This window comes from Neomonachus schauinslandi, chromosome 1 (assembly GCF_002201575.2).
Source record: "Neomonachus schauinslandi chromosome 1, ASM220157v2, whole genome shotgun sequence".
In the NCBI taxonomy this organism is placed as follows: Eukaryota; Metazoa; Chordata; class Mammalia; order Carnivora; family Phocidae; genus Neomonachus; species Neomonachus schauinslandi.
Genome location: NC_058403.1, coordinates 65,264,449 through 65,285,309, shown reverse-complemented (window position 1 = coordinate 65,285,309; position 20,861 = coordinate 65,264,449). Strand labels below are relative to the sequence as shown.

At 41.0% G+C, this 20,861-nt stretch overlaps 1 protein-coding gene across 1 annotated transcript in view; it reads left to right on the top strand.

The window, feature by feature from the left end:
* Positions 1 to 18,000, top strand: part of GOLGB1 (golgin B1) — a 100,100-nt gene extending 82,100 nt beyond the window's left edge. The window contains exons 15-22 of the mRNA XM_044919752.1: positions 1,622 to 1,800; positions 7,083 to 7,248; positions 7,450 to 7,587; positions 13,949 to 14,107; positions 14,895 to 14,992; positions 15,642 to 15,776; positions 17,124 to 17,229; positions 17,489 to 18,000. Coding sequence (XP_044775687.1) covers positions 1,622 to 1,800; positions 7,083 to 7,248; positions 7,450 to 7,587; positions 13,949 to 14,107; positions 14,895 to 14,992; positions 15,642 to 15,776; positions 17,124 to 17,229; positions 17,489 to 17,623 — 1,116 coding nt within the window. The 3' untranslated portion in view covers positions 17,624 to 18,000. The remainder of the gene's footprint in view (positions 1 to 1,621; positions 1,801 to 7,082; positions 7,249 to 7,449; positions 7,588 to 13,948; positions 14,108 to 14,894; positions 14,993 to 15,641; positions 15,777 to 17,123; positions 17,230 to 17,488) is intronic.
* The last annotated feature ends 2,861 nt before the right edge of the window (positions 18,001 to 20,861 follow it).

Genomic DNA, 20,861 nt, shown 5'->3' with positions numbered 1-20,861 from the left:
GATTCACTCTTGTTTAATCATAAGGTCTAAAAAGCTTGTGAATGGGGCTTACCAACTATGAGGTTGGCGATTGCAGGGTGATCTTGCTGAGCTTTTTGTGGGTAGTCCCCATGTTGGTATCTTTAGTTCCTCTTGGGCTGGTTAGATTTTCTAGAGAAGACTTCTCATTTCCTGCATGGATGGTAAAGGCCTGGGTGCCAGCACTGTTCAAGTTGAGTAGGGGAAAGGCTTCAAGGCATATATTGACTTGATCACCCTTGGTTTAGAGCAGTACCTTTACCTTCAGTTGTGCCTGGTATTTCATGATCCAGAGACACTTCTTTTACCTTCTCCAAAGAATAAAACTCTAGTTGTCTGTTAGAGTTAACAAAAGATGTGGAACTGAGGAGAGTATTTAGGGATGCAATTGTTTTTTAAGCAGCTTTCATTTAATCCTCCTTATTTCAGCTACCACCTTCTCCCTACCCCCATCACCATCTTCTCCAGAGGTACCTGGTGCTGTTAATTCCTGAGCCTTTTGAAGATTCTGCAGAGTAAGTTCTATTGGTTTCTTGGCTTTCCTTACTGCCAGCTTAAGATTTGGCTTTCCCAGATCTGTTAAGTCAGTTACCACTTACGCATCTGCTTTTCAGCTTCCAAAATTAATTTTGTTGCTGCTGACTCCTCTCTTGTTCTTCCTATTCTTGTGTTTTATGCTTATAAAATGATGCCTTTATTGTAGCTTTAATGATGTTTCCAAGAGTGGGTGAAAGAGATGTGTGTTCAAGGCCCCCTTTTAATCCAGATGTCCTAACATTATTTCTCTTACTACCAAGTTTTAATGAGTACTGGGGATAAAGAATTTGAAGATGCATCTGGAATGTAGATAGGCAGTTTTGTTGGTTAAAGGCAAGTCCATCATCATTGTATTATCATCATCATTATTACCGTCACCATCATCATCATCACCATTAATTTTCTCATTTAATTCTCATAATCTAATGAGAAGTACCATAAGGGAGGTAAGGGAAATTAAGGGAAATTTTATAGGTGTGGGAAATTAAGGCTCAGGGGGTGTAAGGAATATGCATAGGGTCACACAACCTATGTGGGCAGGATGTTGGACCCCAAAGCCTAAGTGTTCTTAAACCACTGGGCCTGGGCCATTGCTGCCTTCTTTTTACAATCAACATCAGCTAAGCTAGATTAAGGTTGATATCCATATAAGAAAGTTTAAAAGCCTAAGCAGGGCACAGGGCTAAATAGAAATTCAATCTTTACATTTCATGTTTTGGGGAGTTACCACCCACAAAGAAACTGTAGGTCCTTTAAGTCTGTCCTGTGTCTGAGCTTTAGATTTAGAGTCAACCTAGGACCTTGGGAGCAGGGGCCTGGGGTACAAGTTTCAGGAATGGTCAGGCCCTGTAGCCTTGATGGTGGCTCTTGGGGGGTGATTCCCACCAGCTTTGCTGCCTTTATTTCACCATTTTAGAGATTTGTGTTGCAAATCTATGTTAATGAACTTGTTAGGTGCTGACAGTCTGTTGTGGTGTCTGACTGACTTAGTAGGGAGCTGTTGATGACTTACAGCTGGGTGAATGAGACATGCTAAATCATCCTTTTACTTTCCCTTTGGTTAAAGCTGAAGGAATTGAAGAATCTACAGCAACAGTACTTACAGATTAACCAAGAAATCACTGAATTACGTCCACTGAAGGCTCGAATTCAAGAGTATCAAGATAAGACAAAAAATTTTCAGATTATGCAAGAAGAGCTACGGCAGGAAAATCTCTCCTGGCAGCATGAGCTGCATCAACTCAGGTATGATAATCCCTGCTTTTTGACCATTTTCTTTTAGTTTTCTTTTTTTTTTTTAAACTTTTTATTATAAAATAATTTTTTTAACTTTTTATTATAAAATAATTTAATAATTTTTTAAAACTTTTTTATTTTGTTATAAAATAACTTTTTATTATAAAATAAAGTTTTATAAGAAGTTGCAAAAAACAGAGAGCTCCTGTGTACCTTTCATCCAGTTTCCACCAGTGCTAACATCTTACATTACTATAGTATACCAAAATCAGGAAATGAGGTGGGTGCAATTCAAAGACTTTTTTCAGACTTCATCAATTTTACCTTCACTCAAGTATGTGTATATGTGTATAGTTCTGTGCAACTTTATCATATGTGTAAGTATGTGTAATCATCACGACAACCAAGATACACAAGTGCTCCATTATCACAAATAATACCCCTTGTGCTACTAATTTATAGTCATAATCTTCTCCCCCATGCCAACATCCCTAACTCTGACAACCACTAATCTGTTCTCCATCTCTATCATTTTGCCATTTTTGAGAATGTCTTTTTTAAGTATTTATTTAAATTCCAGTTAGTTAACATACAGTGTTTTAAGTGGAATCCTACAGTATGTAACCTTTTGAAATTAGCTTTATTCACACATCATAATGCCCTTGAGGTCCATCAACATTGTTCATGTATCAATAGTTCTTTTTTATTAATGAATAATATTCCATGGTATGAATGTACTGCTTTTTTTTTTTTTTTTTTTTTTTAAGATTTTTTTTTTATTTATTTGCGAGAGAGAGAATGAGAGACAGAGAGCATGAGAGGGAGGAGGGTCAGAGGGAGAAGCAGACTCTCCACTGAGCAGGGAGCCCGATGCGGGACTCGATCCCGGGACTCCAGGATCACGACCTGAGCCGAAGGCAGTCGCTTAACCGACTGAGCCACCCAGGCGCCCTGAATGTACTGCTTTAACCTGAAATTCACCCATGTGTGTTAGTTCTGATTTTTAGCTATTATTAATAAAGCTGCTATAAACATTTGTGTATAGGCTTTTATGTAGATGTTAAGTTTCCATTTCTCTGAGATATTTGTCCAGGAGTACAAATGCTAGATTGTATGGTAACTATCTGTTTAGTTTTTCAAGAAACTATAAAATTATATTCCAGAATGACTGTAACATTTTATATTCCTACCAGCAATATATGAGTGATCCAGTTTCAATATCAAGTGCTATATCCTTGTCAGCATTTGATATTGTCACTATATTTTAATTTTTTAATAGGTATTCGTGCTATCCCGTTGTGGTTTTAATTTGCATAGTGGCTAATAATGTTGAACATTTTTTTATTGCTTATTTGACATCCATATGTCCTTTATGATGAAATGTTTGTTCATGTGTTTTATCCGTTTTTTATTTGGGTCATTAATTTTTTACTGTTGAGTTTTGAGGGTTCTTTGTATGTTCTAGGTATAAGTTCCTTGTCAGATAGGTGGCTTGCAAATATTTTCTCCCAGTTTGCAGTTTATCTTTTCATTCTTCTTAATTTTGATGAAATCCAATTTAATGATTATTTTTCTCTTTATGCAGATTCAATAATTTCTGTTGCTCTGTCTTCATATTCACTGATTCTTGATTCTTTCCTTCATTACTTCCATTCTGCTATTGAGCCCATTGAGTTAGGTTTTATTTTGGATATTGTATTTTTCAGTTCTAAAATTTCCATTCAGTTATTTATATCTTCCATTTCCTTGCTGAGGTTTTCTCTATTTTTTTAAATTGAAGAATAGTTAACATACAGTGTTACATAAGTTTCGCTCGCCAAGATAAGTGTAGTTACCATCCGTCGCCATACAAAATAATTACAGTATTATTGATTATATTTCCTATGGTGAGCTTTTCATTCCTGTGATTTATTTATTTTATTTTATTTTATTTTAAAGATTTTTTATTTATTTATTTGAAAGAGAGAGAATGAGAGAGAGAGAGGGAGAGCACATGAGAGGGGGGAGGGTCAGAGGGAGAAGCAGACTCCCTGCTGAGCAGGGAGCCCGATGCGGGACTCGATCCCGGGACTCCAGAATCATGACCTGAGCCTAAGGCAGTCGCTTAACCAGCTGAGCCACCCAGGCGTGATTTATTATTTTATAACTGATTTATTTATTTTATAACTGAAAGTTTGTACCTCTTAAGATCCTTTCACCTATTTTGCCCATCCTCCAACCCCCCCTCTCCTCTGGCAATCACCGGATTGTTCTCTGTATTTATGAGTCCACTTCTTTTTTTGTTTGTTTGTTCTTTGTTTTTCAGATTCCACATATAAGTGAAATCATATGGTATTTGTCTTTTTCTGACTTATTTCACTGAGCATAATACCCTCTAGGCCCATTCATGTTGTTACGAATAGCATCTTTCTTTTTTTAGTTGAGTAATATTTCTGTGTGTGTGCGTGTGTGTGTGTGTGTATGTGTGTGTGTGTACACACCAGATCTTCTTTATCCATTCATCTGTCGATGGACACTTGAGTTGCTTCTGTATCTTGGCTATTATAAATAATGCTGCAGTGAACATAAATATGCATATATCTTTTTGTATTAGTGTTTGATTTTCTTTGGGAAAATACCCAGTAGTGGAATTACGGGGTTGTATGGTATTCTATTTTTAATTTTTTGAGGAACCTTCATACTGTTTTCCATAATGGCTGCATCAACTTCCCAACAACAGTGCGTGAGGCTTCCTTTTTCTCCACATCCTCACCAACACTTACTATTTCTTGTCTTTATGATTCTGACTGCTGTGAGGTGATATCTTACTGTGGTTTTGATTTGCATTTCTCTGAAGATTATAATGCTGAGCATATTTTCATGTGTCTGTGGTCTATCTGTGTATATCTTCTTTGGAGAAATGTGAAGCTTTCTCTGTTTTCATTTATTTCCAGTGTGTTAGTAATTGCTTGTTGAAGCATTTTTGTGGTGGCTGCTTTAAAATCCTTATATGATTATATAAGATATAATTCAACATCTGTGTCATTTCAGTGTTGTAATCTGTTGATTTTCTTAATCAAGTCATGACTTCCCTGGCTCTTAGTATCATGAGTGATTTTCAGTTGTATCCTGAACATTTTGGAGATTATAAGACTCTCAATCTTATTTAAATCCTCTGCTTTAGTAGGCTTCCACTGATACTTTACTGTTAGATGATGGATGAAGTCCAGCGGGCTCCCTACCCGGCCTTCATTAATACCGCAGGAGAGGAGGTGCTTTGATACTGCCAGGAAGAGGCAGAAGTCCAGGCTCCCCACCTGTACTCCACTAACACTGCAGTTGAGGGAAGCAGTGCGTCATTACTGTTAGGTGAGAGTAGAAGTCCAAGCTCCATACATGGACTCCATTGATACCACTGGAGGGTTGTGGAGAAAGGCATTTCACTATCACTGGGTGGAGAGAAGAGAAAAAAATGATTTCTGGTCTATTGATTTTTATCCCCCCTCTCTCCCTGTTTACCTTTCTCTTAGCTTTTCTCTCTTTACCTCCACATTTGAGCAATTTTGAAGAAAAGTAGTTAGTTATGTCTCAAGTGGGTGTGAGTAAATTAGGGGAAGGAAAGGAAGACATTTTACTTCACATTTAGAAGGAAGAAGAAGATGAGGACACAGGTTTGATTCCCTGACTTTTTTACCATTTTCTTTAGCTGAATATCTTCAGAACCTGTCTTCTGCTCTTGATCTACTTTGGGGAAATTAGCTTTTCAAACACGAAAAAGCTGGAACATCTTGTTCAAGCTTCTGTTAGCCTCAGGGTTGGCTTATTAGGAGAGCCTGGATTTATACCATAACCTTTCTCTTCCCCTTGTGGCTATTGGTTTGCTTATTCTGCTCTGGTTCCTGTGCTCTCTTACATAAGGTGGCGGGGGCAGGGGGTAAGTGAGGTATATCCCCGTTATGGCTGAGTTCTGTGAAGTAATCAGCTTTGTTCCTTAGGCCCTATTCTGCATTGAGCATCTCTTTCCACACCATGACCACCTTCCAGAAAAATGGCAGTTTGAAGCTTTTTATGGAAGATTATGATCTTTCTTCTGCATTCAATTTTTAAATTGTTCTCTCTCATTTTTCACAGACAGATATCAAAGGAAGTATTGAAAATCCTGTGCCTTTTACATGTAGTGGCCTTGTAATAAAATTTTATTTTAGTTTCTAAGTTTGCGCTCTGCCTTTTTGAAAAACGTTTTGACTGTAATCTAACTCACTTCTTAGCAAAGCAGGATTATTTCATAACACATATGTGCCGTTTAGAAAAGAAGGGACCATTTTGCCTTATTTCTAGAATGAAAGACAAAAAAAAAAAGATGCAATTCAAACAAGACCTTGTACTGTTGGAATAAATAGAGACATGGGTACTATTCAAAGTGAAGAGATGCTGCAGGAATGTGATTACAATCCTAATGAGTTCTTTTAGACAGAGTAGAGAGAGAAGTAGAACTAAAGAATGTGGCAGAGACACAGTTTTTGCTAGTACTACAAAAAATGAGCTGGGGTCAAACAGAAGCCTCCCTCTTGGCCAAATTTGGGGAATAAATAGAAAGAGCAGCTCATATTTGTTGGGTGATTATGATATGCCAGGCTCTGTGTTGGGTGCATGACATACAGTGTCTTATTTAATCTTTAGAATAATCCTAAGGAATAAATAGTTTATTCCCATTATACCAGTGAGGTTCAGAGAGATTAGAAACTTTACTCAGGGTCTGATGCCTAGTTTATAATAGAGCCAGTGTTTGAACTCAGTTCCTTCAAGACTCTATGGTTGCCCTGGGTAGCATTGCATTTTTGTAACTATGATGTTAGTCTGCATCTGGTACTACCTTTCTGAAGAATTACAGTGGTTTCCCATTGTTTACAGAATAAGGTTTATTTAGCATGCTACTCAGTTCCCCACATCATCCAAACTCACTTCTCTATCCTCATTTCCTACCCTATCCACTTTATATACTGTCTGCTACAATTCCAAAATTCAGTATGTATGTGTGTATATACATTCATTTTTGTGCCTTTTGTTCAGTATGTTCCCAGAACCTGCAATGCTTTTCCATGAAATCATCCTCAGTCCTGCCAGTTGAAATCCTTTTATTAGTTCAGTTTCATCATCTTGCTCTACAGTTCAGTTTATAATATAAATTTTGCTCTGGTGATATATTTTGTTTACTACATCTCTGCAGCCCATAATACTGTTTTGAATATGTAATTATTCATCCATGTCTCACAAGTATTTTTTTGCCTGCAATTATTTCATGTGTTTTGTAGGATGGAAAAGAGCTCCTGGGAAGCCCAGGAGCGGAGAATGAAGGAGCAGTACCTTATGGCTATCTCAGATAAAGATCAGCAGCTCAGTCATCTGCAGAATCTTATGAGGGAATTGAGATCTCCTTCCTCCCAGACTGAGGCCTTCAAAGTACAATACCAAAGACAGGTGAGTAATTTCAGTGCTGATTGCTACTCAGAGGTAACCACAACCCAGGAAGCATCAGCTTCCTGCAAGCCAAATGCCTGTCTGCCACTCTTAGGCAAGCTATCTTGTTACCTCCTATGAGGTGGACAGAGTTCATGGAGGGGAGGAATTAAGCATGAACAGCATTAGGAGGGAATTTCATCAGTACTTTTACTCTGGCAGGCATCCCCAGAGACATCAGCATCCCTAGATGGATCACAAAACCTAGTTTATGAGACAGAACTTCTTAGGACTCAGCTCAATGACAGCGTAAAGGAAATTCACCAAAAAGAATTAAGAATTCAGCAACTAAACAGCAAGGTAAGTGTTTCCTGCTAGACTGGAATTCAGTTTCTTATTTCCATGACCAGAAGCCCAGGAGGTAAGTAGAAGCTGATTAAGCCTAGGTTCTAGCTGTAGTGTATCTCAGGATACAGAAGATTTACTTTTCTTGGAGTCTGGGTTGCTCACCCCAAAGCACTGGACATGGGTCCGTTTCCTTTTCCTCATCCTTGGAGCATCCTTGGGAGTGATTTGGAGAAATCTATTCAGTAAGAATTAAAAAAAAATCCAACTTTTAGGAAGCTTTGCTCCCCAGCATTGTCTCCCTCTCTGTACCCATGTTAGTAATATTAAGGGACCTCCCCACAAACCCTCCAATACCTCTTCTCTGTTTCTCACCAGTGTGCAACAAGAAAATGTCTCAGGAAGGAGGAAGGAAGCTTTTCAGATGTGATTAGATAGTAAGGATAGAGGTGAGAGGTCTGCTCTTCATTCCACTTCATTTGTAGGCTTCCTCATTGGTGTCTAATGTTCTGGAACTAAAGAAGCCAGCTTTTTCCCAAACCCCAGCCGTGCCAGTCCACATACTCTAAGGAAGCATACTGAGATAGATAGGATGTATTTCTTTCTCTCTTTCTTTTTAATTTTTAATTTTTTAATTTTTTATTTATTTGTCAGAGAGAGAGAGAGCATACAGGCAGGGGGAGCAGTAGGCAGAAGGAGAAGCAAAAACACTGAGCAAGGAGCCCAATGTGGGACTCGATCCCAGGCCCCGGGGATCATGAGCTGAGTTGAAGGCAGATGCTTAACCAACTGAACCACCCAGGTGTCCCTTAATTTTTTTATTTTTAATGTTTATTTTTTAAAATTTAAATTCAGTTAACCAACACTTAGTAATCATTAGTTTCCGATGTAGTGTTCAACAATTCATCAGTTGTGTATAACATCCCTGGGATGTATTTCTGTAGGGGAAAGCCACTTTGCCATCTGGTGCCTAGAGCCAATCTCACCAAGGCAAGATTAAAGAAAATTATTCTTGGATGCTTTCTCACATCTCTGTTCTCTCTCCTCATTTATTCTCTGGCTTCTCTTCCTCCTTCATCTGCCTCTCCTCCCCTACCTGCTTACGAATCATTATACTCCTGTTGCTTTCTGACTATTCAAAGTATTCTCAAGTGGCGCCTCTCTAGTTCTGCCTTCTTCAGAGGAACCCAGCTAGGTAGTTTATGTTAGAACTAGAAGGGATTTAAGAGGTCATTTAGACTCTAGAATACAAAGATTGGCTGTTAGGAGAGCTGTGAATGTCCAAAAATTTATATACAAATTGGTGTGCGTGTTTGTGTGTGTGTGTGTGTGTGTATGTGTGTCTAAGTTTATCATCATGAGAACTCATCAGTTCACCAAGGGATCTATGATCCAAAAATGGTAAAGATAGGTAGGCTATATCACAGATAGGGAAACTAAGGCCCAGAGGTATTAAGTAATTTGCCTAAGGTGTTTGGAGGAGGTCATTCTGAGATAAATATGATAAATGTATGTGGAAAAGCACAGTACCTAGCTTATGTAGAAGGTATTTATTAGACGTTAAATTCAACTCACTGACATTAAAGTATCAGAGGCTGATAACGCTATTAACTTTGGCAGAAAATTTGCATTTTTAAAATTAGGTTTGTTAATCCAAATGAATGGGTAAAACTGTAGACCCTTTATTGGAAATTATCTGGAAGTTTTCAAGGGGGCTCCAGAGCAGCTCCCATCCAATTCTCATTCTTTCCAAGATCCCATCTCAACCTTGTTACATTTGCTCTCCTGAAAATCACTGTAAATTACTCTGGGCATTTGTCTTTCTATTAATCTCTTTAAACCTGAGATTTAGGGCTATTAGTAGATGATGAGGTCATTTTAGTGAGTAGCAACTAAAAAACTTTTTTTTTTATTATGTTATGTTAGTCACCATACAGTACATCATTAGTTTTTGATGTAGTGTTCCATGATTCATTGTTTGCGTATAACACCCAGTGCTCCATGCACTATGTGCCTTCCTTAATACCCATCACCAGGCTAACCCATCCCCCCATCCCTCTCCCCTCTAAAACCCTCTGTTTCTTGGAGTCCATAGTCTCTCATGGTTTGTCTCCCCCTCTGATTCCCCACGCCTTCATTTTTCCCTTCCTTTTCCTAATATCCTCCATGCTATTCCTTATGTTCCACAAATAAGTGAAACCATATGGATAATTGACTTTCTCTGCTTGACTTATTCACTTAGAATAATCTCCTCCAGTCCCATCCATGTTGATGTAAAAGTTGAGTATTCATCCTTTCTGATGGCTGAGTAATATTCTATTGTATATATGGACCACATCTTCTTTATCCATTCATCTGTTGAAGGGCATCTCAGCTCTTTCCACAGTTTGGCTACTGTGGACATTGCTGCTATGAACACTGGGGTGCATATGGCCCTTCTTTTCACTACATCAGTGTCTTTGGGGTAAATACCCAGTAGTGCAATTGCTGGGTCATAGGGTAGCTCTATTTTTAATTTTTTGAGGAACCTCCACACTGTTTTCCAAAGTGGCTGTACCAACTTGCATTCCCACCAACAGTGTAAGAGGGTTCCCCTTTCTCCACAACCTCTCCAACATTTGTTGTTTCTTGCCTTGTCAGTTTTTGCCATTCTGACTGGTGTAACGTGGTAACTCAGTATGGTTTTGATTTGGATTTCCCTGATGGCTAATGATGATGAACATTTTTTCATGTGTCTGTTAGCCATTTGTATGTCTTCTTTGGAGAAGTGTCTGTTCATGTCACTGCCCACTTTTTGACTTGATTATTTGTTTTTTGGGTGTTGAGTTTGAAAAGTTCTTTATAGATCTTGGATATCAGCCCTTTGTCTGTAATGTCATTTGCTAAAAAACTTTTAGTGTAAATGCTTTATTGAAATAAAATCTATAAAAAGCATACAAATCATAAATACACAGCATATTTTCACAAAGTGAAGACACCTGTATAACCAGCACCCAGATCAAGAATCAGAATGTACCCAGAACTCAGAAGTCCCTCGTGTCCTTTTCTATTTTGTACCCAGAACTCAGAAGTCCCTCGTGTCCTTTTCTATTTACTACCACACCCTTACAACTACAGATATGTAGAATCATATCTTCTCTTTTATGTTACTTCATTTATTTTGTGAGATTCATCCATGTTGTTTTAGATAGTATGATTTTTTTCCATTCTCATGCTATATAGCATTGCATTGTAGGCATATACTATAGTTTCTCTATTCTGCTGTTAAAGGACTTTGGGGTTTTTCCAGTTTGGGGCTATTGCAAGTAGTGCAAGTAATGTTTTTTATAAAACAAAATAAAAGAGATTAGAGATATGTAGGGATTATGTAATATATAACAATGAGTCTAATTTTAAGAAACTTTAGTTTGAGTTTTATATATTTATATACTAAGTTCTGGGTCATAATCAAAGTTATGTTTTCTTTAACAGCTTTATTGAGATATACTTCATTTATCACTTAAAGTATGAGAAATACTACTTTGGGTCACTGTCATTCTGGGTGAGAAAGAGTTCTTCCTTTAGGCATCTCTATCACTAGTGTCATTCATTCATTCATTCATTCATCAAGCAAATAACTATTATTTGCCTTCTATGAGCTTGGCCATATGTTAGGATACACAGTGGGTCCTCAGGGAGCATATCATCTGATGAGCTTAGAGCCTCACTGTAAATGGGTCCCAGGTAAGTAGGAGAATTGCTTCTTGGGCCCTAGAATGGGATTGTAGTAGACAGGCTATCAGCATAGAATGCTGCTCTCCAAGCCACTGCCCTGATTCTTTCCGTGGATGCTCAGACTTTATATATATTTCTGCCAACATGGTTGGATGTTTGTATGTATGTTTGTACAAACTTAAAATTTGTAACCTAAAACTTAAAAACAGGAGAGGAATGACTATTGATATAATGTAGTCTAGATTATTCCCTCCTATTCTGTTTTTATAAGTATAGATACGATAAAGCACAACAGCTTATGAGCTGGAACAGAGGTCAGCAAACTCTTCCTTAAAGGTCCAGTGGTAAATATTTTTGGTCTGTAGATGATGCGCCTGTTACCACTATTCAGCTCTGCAGCTATGTCACAAAAGCAGCCGTAGGTAGTACATAAACAAATAGAGCAGTCATATTCCAATGAAACCTTATTTACAAAAAAAGGCAGTAGACCCTGGATCATAGTTTGCCAACACCTAAACTATAGGGATCTATATCTAATCCTAAACAGAGTAATGCAAACAGTATAAAAGGTGGTTTATATGAGGGTGGCTTATAAGCAATTAGATTTCTCCAGTTAAGGGGGTTTTGCTTCCAATGAGCTATACAGGTCTGTCCTTTCTCCTCTAGATCTGTGAAAGAAAAATAGTGTTGTATTTTTCAATAGTGAGAGATTGTTTTTGTTTTTGTTTTGGGGTTGTTTATTTGGTTTGGGTTTTGGTTTTTTGGGACCATTTGGTGGCCAGAAAATTAACTTCCGTTTGTTAGGAGATCATATTACTCTCTGTCTCAGAACCCAGTAGTTGTCATCTACCCCTGTCTTCAGATTAGTATTGCTTCTCAAACATTTATATTCTTTTCTTTACTAACTGCTCCTACTCCCCCCCAAAACCCATAACCTGCTTCATTTCTCTTGCTGAACCCTAGTCGGAATGCCACCACGTAGTAGGTAGAGCTGTAGACTTGGAATCAAGAACCATACTTGAGCCCGGGTCTGTCATCTGTTAGCCACAGGATGTTGGGCAAGTCACTGCTCATTTTTTTGTTTGTTTGTTTGTCATTTGTTTTGTTTGTCAATTTCTCTTCAGAGGTAAGGTTACTCGTGATTTTCATTCTGGCTATGCAAATATTTTTGTTATACCATGTGGATTTCTTTTTTTTTTCCTTTAAAAATTTTACTTATTTACTTGAGCAAGAGTGAGAGCAAGAGAGAGAGAGCAGGAGCAGGGGGGAGGGGCAGAGGGAGAGGGAGAAACAGATTCCCTGCTGAGCAGAGAGCCCGATGCCCCAGGACCCTGGGATCATGACCTGAGTTGAAGGCAAACACTTAACCCACTGAGCCACCCAGGTGCCCCCATGGGGATTTCTTATTCTAGTTTTCTGTATGCATCAGATGTCCTTCCCAGTCAATCAGTGTATCTCTAGAAAAATGTATCTTCTCCTCTCTGAACATTGAGTCAACTTTTTTTTTAATTTAAATTTAAGTTAGTAAACATATAGTATATTATTTGTTTCAGAGGTAGAATTTAGTGATTCATCACTAGTTACATATAACACCCAGTGCTCATTACAGCAATGCCCTCCTTAATGCCCATCACCCCATTACCCCATCCCCTCACCCATCTCCCCTCCAGCAACCCACATCAACTTTTTTACACAAGTATTAACCCAGAATACTTACAAAAAAGATACTCAGGAAAAGATTGAATATGCATCCAGTTACACCAGTTTCCTTTCACATAATGCTTACAGTCCTACAGTAGGTACTTCGGAGAGACATCTCTATGGTTGTTAATGTTTCCAGATGTTAATCGTAACTAGAACTTGAAACCCGACAGCCTGCAAGGGAGGTATTAGAATTCTAGTTCCAGGGGACTGAATTCAAATCACTGGATAGGAGCTACAATGGGTAAATTTTTTGCTCAATATAAAAAAAAAAAATCTGTTTTTGACATGGTGAAAAATGACTTGGGCTGCTTTGTCAGGAGGTGAACACCTCTGACTCGGGACATGTTACTCAGATAGTAGAGGAAGGTCCTGCTTTGAGCGACTACAATATTTCCACCCGTGAGAGTGTGCTGCACCCGGTGTCGTTTCTTCCACGTACACAGGCAATTTAGGATTTCTTCTGTTTCCCCCCCCAACCACACGTTACAATTTCTTTTTCTACTTTCCTGGTAACTTGTAACTCTCTATTGAAGAGTCTGCCCAGTACTATGGTTGTATGAATTTCTAGGTGACAGCTCTATCTCATATTGAGTTCTAAGGATGATAGTCATTTGTTAGTAATTTCATCTTGGACCCACACTGCTTTTTCCTCTTACATACCTAGGATAGTTTATACTCTCGGATTGTTTGTGGGAGCCTGCCTTCTGGTTTCCCAGTCAATGTACTAGGCATCACAAATAAAGTTTCCTGCTACTCCTCCAGAATTGTCTTCCTTTTCGGTTGAAAAATTCTGAGTTTCCTCACTTTGAAGGAACACACAATGCTGTTGTTACCATTATAGAAATAAAGGTCTTACCTTAAAAACACTTAGAACTTTGAAACTCAGGAGAGTCTTCCGCAGCACTGCTTGTTGGGAAACAGTCCTGTGGGATGGTGCTCATCCTCTCCTCTGTTTCAGTTCTCTCAACTGCTCGAAGAGAAAAATACCCTTTCAATTCAGCTCTGCAATACCAGTCAGAGTCTTCGTGAGAACCAGCAGCACTACACTGACCTTTTTAATCACTGCGCGGTCTTGGAGAAGCAGGTCCAGGAGCTGCAAGCGGTGAGCAAGACAGTGGTGAGAGGCTGGGAGAACGGTTAGGAACTTGAGCGCAGATGGCAAAACATAAAGAGCGGCATGGAAGAGGCTGGCGCTGTAGGCCGAAGATTAATTAGGTGTCATGGAGGAAAGTCCGAGAGAAGAGCAGAGCGTTTGCTGAGATGGGAGTAAGGCCTAGAAAAATCAGTGTGAGGGGATGAGAAGGAAAAACATCAGTGAAATGGTGGGAGAGAAATCAAAAAGTGAATGGGAAACAGTGATGACTGAGGCTTTTGGAACTCTGACACTAAGATGGTATGGATTTTGCTTCAAGAAATAAGAAAGCCGTAGGAAGATTTGGCCCCGAGAAACGAAGCAGGCGGGGCTGTCGAGCAGCTGTAGAGCTGGGGTGCCCTGCCGCCGCGGAGGTGGGGGATGAGAATTGGTGTGCAGATGACTAGGCCGGGGCAGGAGGAGGAGGTTTGGGAGGGGCAGTGGAACAAGGGAAGGATCGCAGTTGCTTCTTTCCAGAGCCTCCGCTGGAAGAAAGCAGATAAGCTTTTAAGTGGTAAGCCTTTCAACTTCTAAGAGGAGAGATTCAAAAGTGAGAATCTAGGGAAAAAAAATCTAATCCAGAGTTTTCGGTAGGAGATTCATCTCCTAGAGCAGAAGATTCTCACTTCTGACTCTGCACTTGAAGAGGATGACAAGTGGAGCTGTTCCTCTCCTAGGTGTCTCATTCACTCTGGTGTTCAGTGTGTTCTCATTTTGCCCATGCAGTTTCTTAAGTGCTTTCATCACTGAATTACTAAACTTACTGTTCTAGGGGCCGCTGAATATAGATGTTGCTCCAGGAGCTCCCCAGGAAAAGAATGGAGCTCACCAGAAGAGTGATCCTGAAGAACTGAGGGAGCCACAGCTCAGGTAGGGGAGCAGCCCACAACCCTGGTGCGTGCACTGTGTGTACAGAAATGGGCCGTCATCCAGATAGACCTGGAGCCCAGGGTGTGGATTTAATATGTCTTCTTATCAGCCTCACAGGATTGATGTGAGGATTAAATAGTAACAATTTAATAAATCTGTAAAGTTGGAAAGTTTGTAAAGCAAAAGCAGCACAGCAGCGTACACACACACACACATACGCACCCCCTCCACACACACACTAATCCTCTGGTATTCAAATGAAAGATATGCAGTCAATCCACACACACACACACACACACACACACACACACACTAATCCTCTGGTATTCAAATGAAAGATACGCAGTCAATACACACACACACACACACACACACTCTCTCTCTCTCTCTCTCTCTCTCTAATCCTCTGGTATTCAAATGAAAGATACACAGTCAATCCCTAAAGTCTCAAGGCATTTTTTTGCAGCTTCTTTCGACAACTATACTTTTAAAATGTTCCTTTTTTTATCTTTTCCTTTTTCTCTTTTTTGTGTTTGTATAAACTTCTAGACATTTTCCTGCTTTATAACCTTATGAAGACTTTGAATCCCTTGTATCAGCAACTGTGTTCTGCATCCACTGATGCTGTTTTTGTCCTTTCATTTTGAAGCTTTGCAGAAGCCCAGCAGCAACAGAGCCACACTAAACAGGAGATGAACGAACTGAGGAAGCTGCTAGAAGAAGAACGAGACCAAAGAGTGGCTGCTGAGACTGCCCTTTCCGTGGCCGAGGAGCAGATCCGGCGGTAAAGGGCTGTGGGAGATAGCCTAGCCTCTGTTCACTCCTGATCCTTTCTCATTACACTGTGTGCATTTCAGTGGCCAGGCTTGGGAGTCATTAGGATCTGGCTCCCATCTTGAGATGGGTGCTGCAGTGCATTTAGGGTCAAGACAAGCCACACTAATCCAAGCTTAGCCCCTCCTCGGTGTCCTCTCTGGCCCTGGTGCAGAATGCAAACTTAGGTAGCTGATCACATGCTGCCTGCCTAGGCCACGTACTTGCCATTCTCATGTTCGAGCTTCATGGTGTATGTGCAACTCAGTGGACTTGTTATTTAAAAGCAACCAAATATTCTCACCAGTATTCCAGACATTTCATTTGTCCTCGGCCTAGCCTACAGAAGCTGACATACTGACCCGCGTCCTGCCAGACTGTGCTGTCCCAGGTCATGGATGCCCCCGAGAAGCTTATCATCTGGAGGAAGAGACACAGAAGGTGTACTGTGCAGTCAGCCTGGCTCTCAGAGGGAAACTGGCAGGATGGAGCAAGGCTGTGAACCCTCAGTGTCTCCTTCCAGGCTCACAAATCAGATTAAAATATTCTTTCTCTCCAGGAGAAAACTCTGTGACTTGCAGAGAGGCCAGGAGTGTTAGGCTAACGGACATCCCTTAATATGGAGTCAGGAAGAGTTCCATCCTCTCCAGCACAGTTAAAAAGTGCATCCCTGCAGGCAAATGTTTGATCAGATGTGCTGTGTTACCTGCAGCTCCTTTGATGCAGTTAATGCTCTTGCAAGAAACCATTGAGTGGATAGGGCAGCTTTTTCAGTAAGTGGAGAAGTTCCAGTATTAAACAAATCAGCAAGAAATGAAGAAGAAAGCAGTAAAGGCTGCCAGTTGAGTTTAATTCTAAGAACCCCACAAAATGCGTTCTTGGATGCTTTTGCCTGTTAGCCTTTAGTAAATGAAAAAGAATAGAATGAGTTTCTCTCGTGTATTGGAAGAAAAGAACAAGAGGTTTAGAGAGAGACAAACCTGGGTTTTGAATTCTGGCCCTACCTCTTACTGTCTGTGCCACCATGGGCACGACATCTCACCGCTCTCAGCCTTACTTTGAAGAAATGTACGTACAGCACCCAATCCAGCATCTCTTACGTAGTAGGCATCCATTCCTAGTAGTTAGCGCCACCTTCTCTGCTGCAGAGAGAAACTGCTCTGCCTGCACCCTGCTCGTGTGGGGGCAGGAACTGTGGGAGCAGCCTTTGCTGCAGGTCTCTCTTGCCACGTCACACGGCAAGATGGCGCGGAAGACTTCACCTGAGCAGCTGCTCATGCTGGGAGCCAAGCCATGCCTCTTTTCTTTCTCAACACAGGTTGGAGCACAGTGACTGGGACTCTGCCCGGTCTCCCATCATTGGCTCCTGCGGCAGTCAGGAGCACGCACTGTTAATAGATCTTACAAGCAGCACCTGTCGAAGGGTAAGAAGGGGAGAAGCGTGAAGAGAGGAGACTGTACTGTCGCATAGGGCTGGCTGCATTGAGGGCAGGGGGTCAAGGAAAAGGAAGGGGGAAGTCCAGGCACTGATGGATCTCAGAGTTGGAGGAACCTAGTGGAGCTGGCCAACTGACCCTGAGGGGGACTTTCTCTCGGGATACCTCTTTCCCACAGTGTTTGGAGAAGGGAAAGGGACATATCCCTGTAGGGTAAAACTCTCTGACTTTCAAATTTTTCTTTCAGACCCGGAGTGGTGCTGGATGGAAGCGGGTCCTGCGTTCACTCTGTCATTCCCGGACCCGAGTGCCACTGCTAGCCGCCATCTACTTCCTGATGGTTCACGTCCTGCTCATTCTATGTTTCACAGGCCATCTATAAACTGAATTCTCACCTTTTCGACCACTCCCCTCAGAACTTGGAATTCCCTCATCTCTAACATCAAAACCATCGATTGTAGTGGAACAGTCTTCCCACTTACAGGTCCTCTCTCCAACTCTCCACAGAAAGTGCCTGCACAAACAGAGGTGGATGTGAGCCCAGGGCGGAGCTGCAGGGACCAGCGAGTCTCCTTTCTTCTACTGCCCGGGGCCTGAACACTTCTGTGTAATCTGAGGAGGCCGCACAGTTGCTCGCTGAGCCTGGGATTTGTTCACATTTTCCAGGGCCCTGATTCTTTGTGGTCCTGTGAAAAATGCTGAGGACTGTCTCTCAGCTGAGAAGATGGTTCTAATAAACCTAATAATCTGTAGTCCAGTATCATTTCAATCGATACTTTCTTTGCCTCATTTACCTTACATTTCCTCCTGCTTCAGAGGGAAGGTAGACCTGCCATAAACGAAGTTCTGGGGAACAGGATCTCATAGGGTAGCTGATTAGGTCTCCTGCAAAATAGGGTGGGAGCTGAACAACTCTCCGGGGGTTTTGGCTGCCGGATCACAGGGTCGGACAGCGTCTCCTTCCCTGGCTGTTCATACATCACTGGAGTTAGATTTGTGGTCCTGGACTATAAGGATAGGATCCTATTGTGTATGCCCTTGATCCTATGTATCCTGAGGTAGTAAATGGCCCGTGCCTTTCCCTTCATTGAAAGGAAGAACTGGCTATGGATGGTGGGAATCAGATTCTTGTCATTCCTGTGTTGTCTGGGCATGCCTCGAATGCTGGCCCTGAAGCAGTATACTCAGAGCTAGTCCTGGGTGAGACACTGACTACCACTGGGGGGATCTGACTGGCCTGATGACCACGCCTGGCTTCTGGAGGTACCCAGCTACTCTGCTACTCGTGACAGTTATTCCAGTTTCTCAGCCCATAGTCATCCCTCTATGTAACAGAGCTGAGGCAAGTGGAGGGTGAATATAGAGAAGACAGCATTTCTAAACCTAAGCTGAGAATGGCAGCCAGGATTGAATTCCATTTATGCCTGTTCCTCGCCTCCCCTTCCCCCACCCTTACCTGCTGGTTATTTTCTCATGCACATGGTGTGTTCCCTGCCTGCTCTTATCACCCAAAGAAGAGAAAACTGGTGGACTGATTGATCTGCTGTGATCCTTTGTTCTGCAGTGACCAAATCTTGGTCATAGCAACCCAGGAATTTTCCTGAACAACTGTAAAATAATAAAATTATTTTCAGAATCAAAAATTGTGGTATGTACATGTGTATGAATGGATGTATACACGGGTGCTTATGTTCAAGTGCTTGCATGCTGGAGAAGAAAGGTAGATAGGGGAAGGGGGGTGGGGCAGCCAGGAATGGATTCAGGGTTAGTAAACTCTACCTATTCAGGCTTCCTTCTCCCTGGCCAGTACCAGTTAATGGCTGCATGTGTCATTCTAAGTCTTAGCCCCTAGACCGGGGTGATGAAGTGGAATGAGGAAATTCATTCTAATACTGAGCCAAACAAACTAGGCCTTAGGGCCTGAGATTCATGCTGTTCATGCCTGGCCCTCAGAGAATGCTTATCTGTGTATACTGAAAACATTAGGCCCCTAAGGATCCCTCTGGGTGGGAGTGGGGGGAGGGAAGTCTAATAGGGTATAGCAGAATAAACATCACTGTTATTTTTATATTCAGTTGCTGCTTAGGAAAAGCTAACTTACTTTATCAAAGTATAGTAAGTGAATTGAACTAAGGTTTTCTGGCTTCAAAGCCCATGCTATTTCTATGTTGTACACCTCGCTGTCTCATTAGAAATGAACATGGGACATTTGCTAAGGAAAGCTAGGGCTTCTTGGTGTCATCTCTGATTAAATTCTATGGTTTCTCTAGAGAATTGTATCTGGATGGTGTGTCACAGTATCTGGTCTGATCATTCCCATTTTTGACACCGAATTAGGATTCCAAATGATCTAAAAATCTTTCCCCCCTCAAATTTACTGTTCCTTAAAATAATTGTGGTACTGCCATAAGTAGGTCATGAAGTAGGAAAGATGAGTAAAGACACTACTACTGCCCCCGCCCCCCACCAAACTGGCAGAGAATCCTTAAGAAGTGACTAAAGTCTTATTGCTAATGCAGAAATTACTTCTGCTGTATCTTAGACCACTTTTATCTAGTCTCTGCTTGAGTCCATTGGGGAAGTTAAAACTGAGCAAATTAGGTCAGAACTGTACTTCATCAGGCTTAGATTAGACTAGGTCAGATACGGTAAAAAACACTCCCAATTTTTAGTAGCTAAAATAGCAAAGATTACTGTTTAGTCTGCTTGTGTTTCATCATTCTCAGTTGGGGACCCTGTCACTTGGTGACCCAGGCTGCCAGAGGAGCCATTCAAGAACAGCAGTTTGCCTTGGTGAACAGAGGGCCAAAGAGCATGACAAAGCTTGCACTGGTCTTAAAGTCTCCACCAGAAAGTGATGTATTTCACTTCTCACATTTAATTGGCCAGAGTAAGTCACCTGAGCAAGTCTGACTTCAAGAGGGAAGGGAGGGGCAACAAATCTTGATGAACAGTAATACCAAATGCCACAAAGACCTTCCAACATGTGGTACTATCTAGTTCTTCCAGACTTTCTTCTGCTAACTGGAACCAAATCTTTCTACTGGTTAGCTCAGATTCCTCACTATCCCCTAAACAATCTGAAAATTTCTCTCTCCATGTCTTCCCTTTCCCCTGCGACTTACTGTCTTCCACCATTCAACTGATCAATGTTTATTTGACTGTTATATGCAAATCCCGGTTTTAAGTGCTATGGGTAGTGTAGAAGTGAGTTTCTTTTTAAATCTTACCCTTCAAAATCCACATAAAAATCACTTCTCCCATTAAGCCTTTCTTGATTACTTCACCCCACACCAAATTACTTTCACCACAAATTCCTTTACCGTACCGGATGTAACTGCCACCTATTTCGGACATGAATGCTGCTCTGCACCTTCTTTTCTGTGTTTTCTGGTTGAATGTTTTGCTTGCCCGACCAGATATAAACTCTAAGAGTAAGAGCAGCATTTTTATAACTTCCCCGTGACTCTCAGAGCCTTGCAAAAGATTAGGCACAGAAGCATTTAATCCTTTTTTTTTTTTTTTTTTTTTTGTAAGTGCCTAAGCAGAAGGAACTGACTCAAACTTCAGGAAGTAGCTGTGAGGACAGGGTATCAGGAAATGACAGAAAACCTGAATAC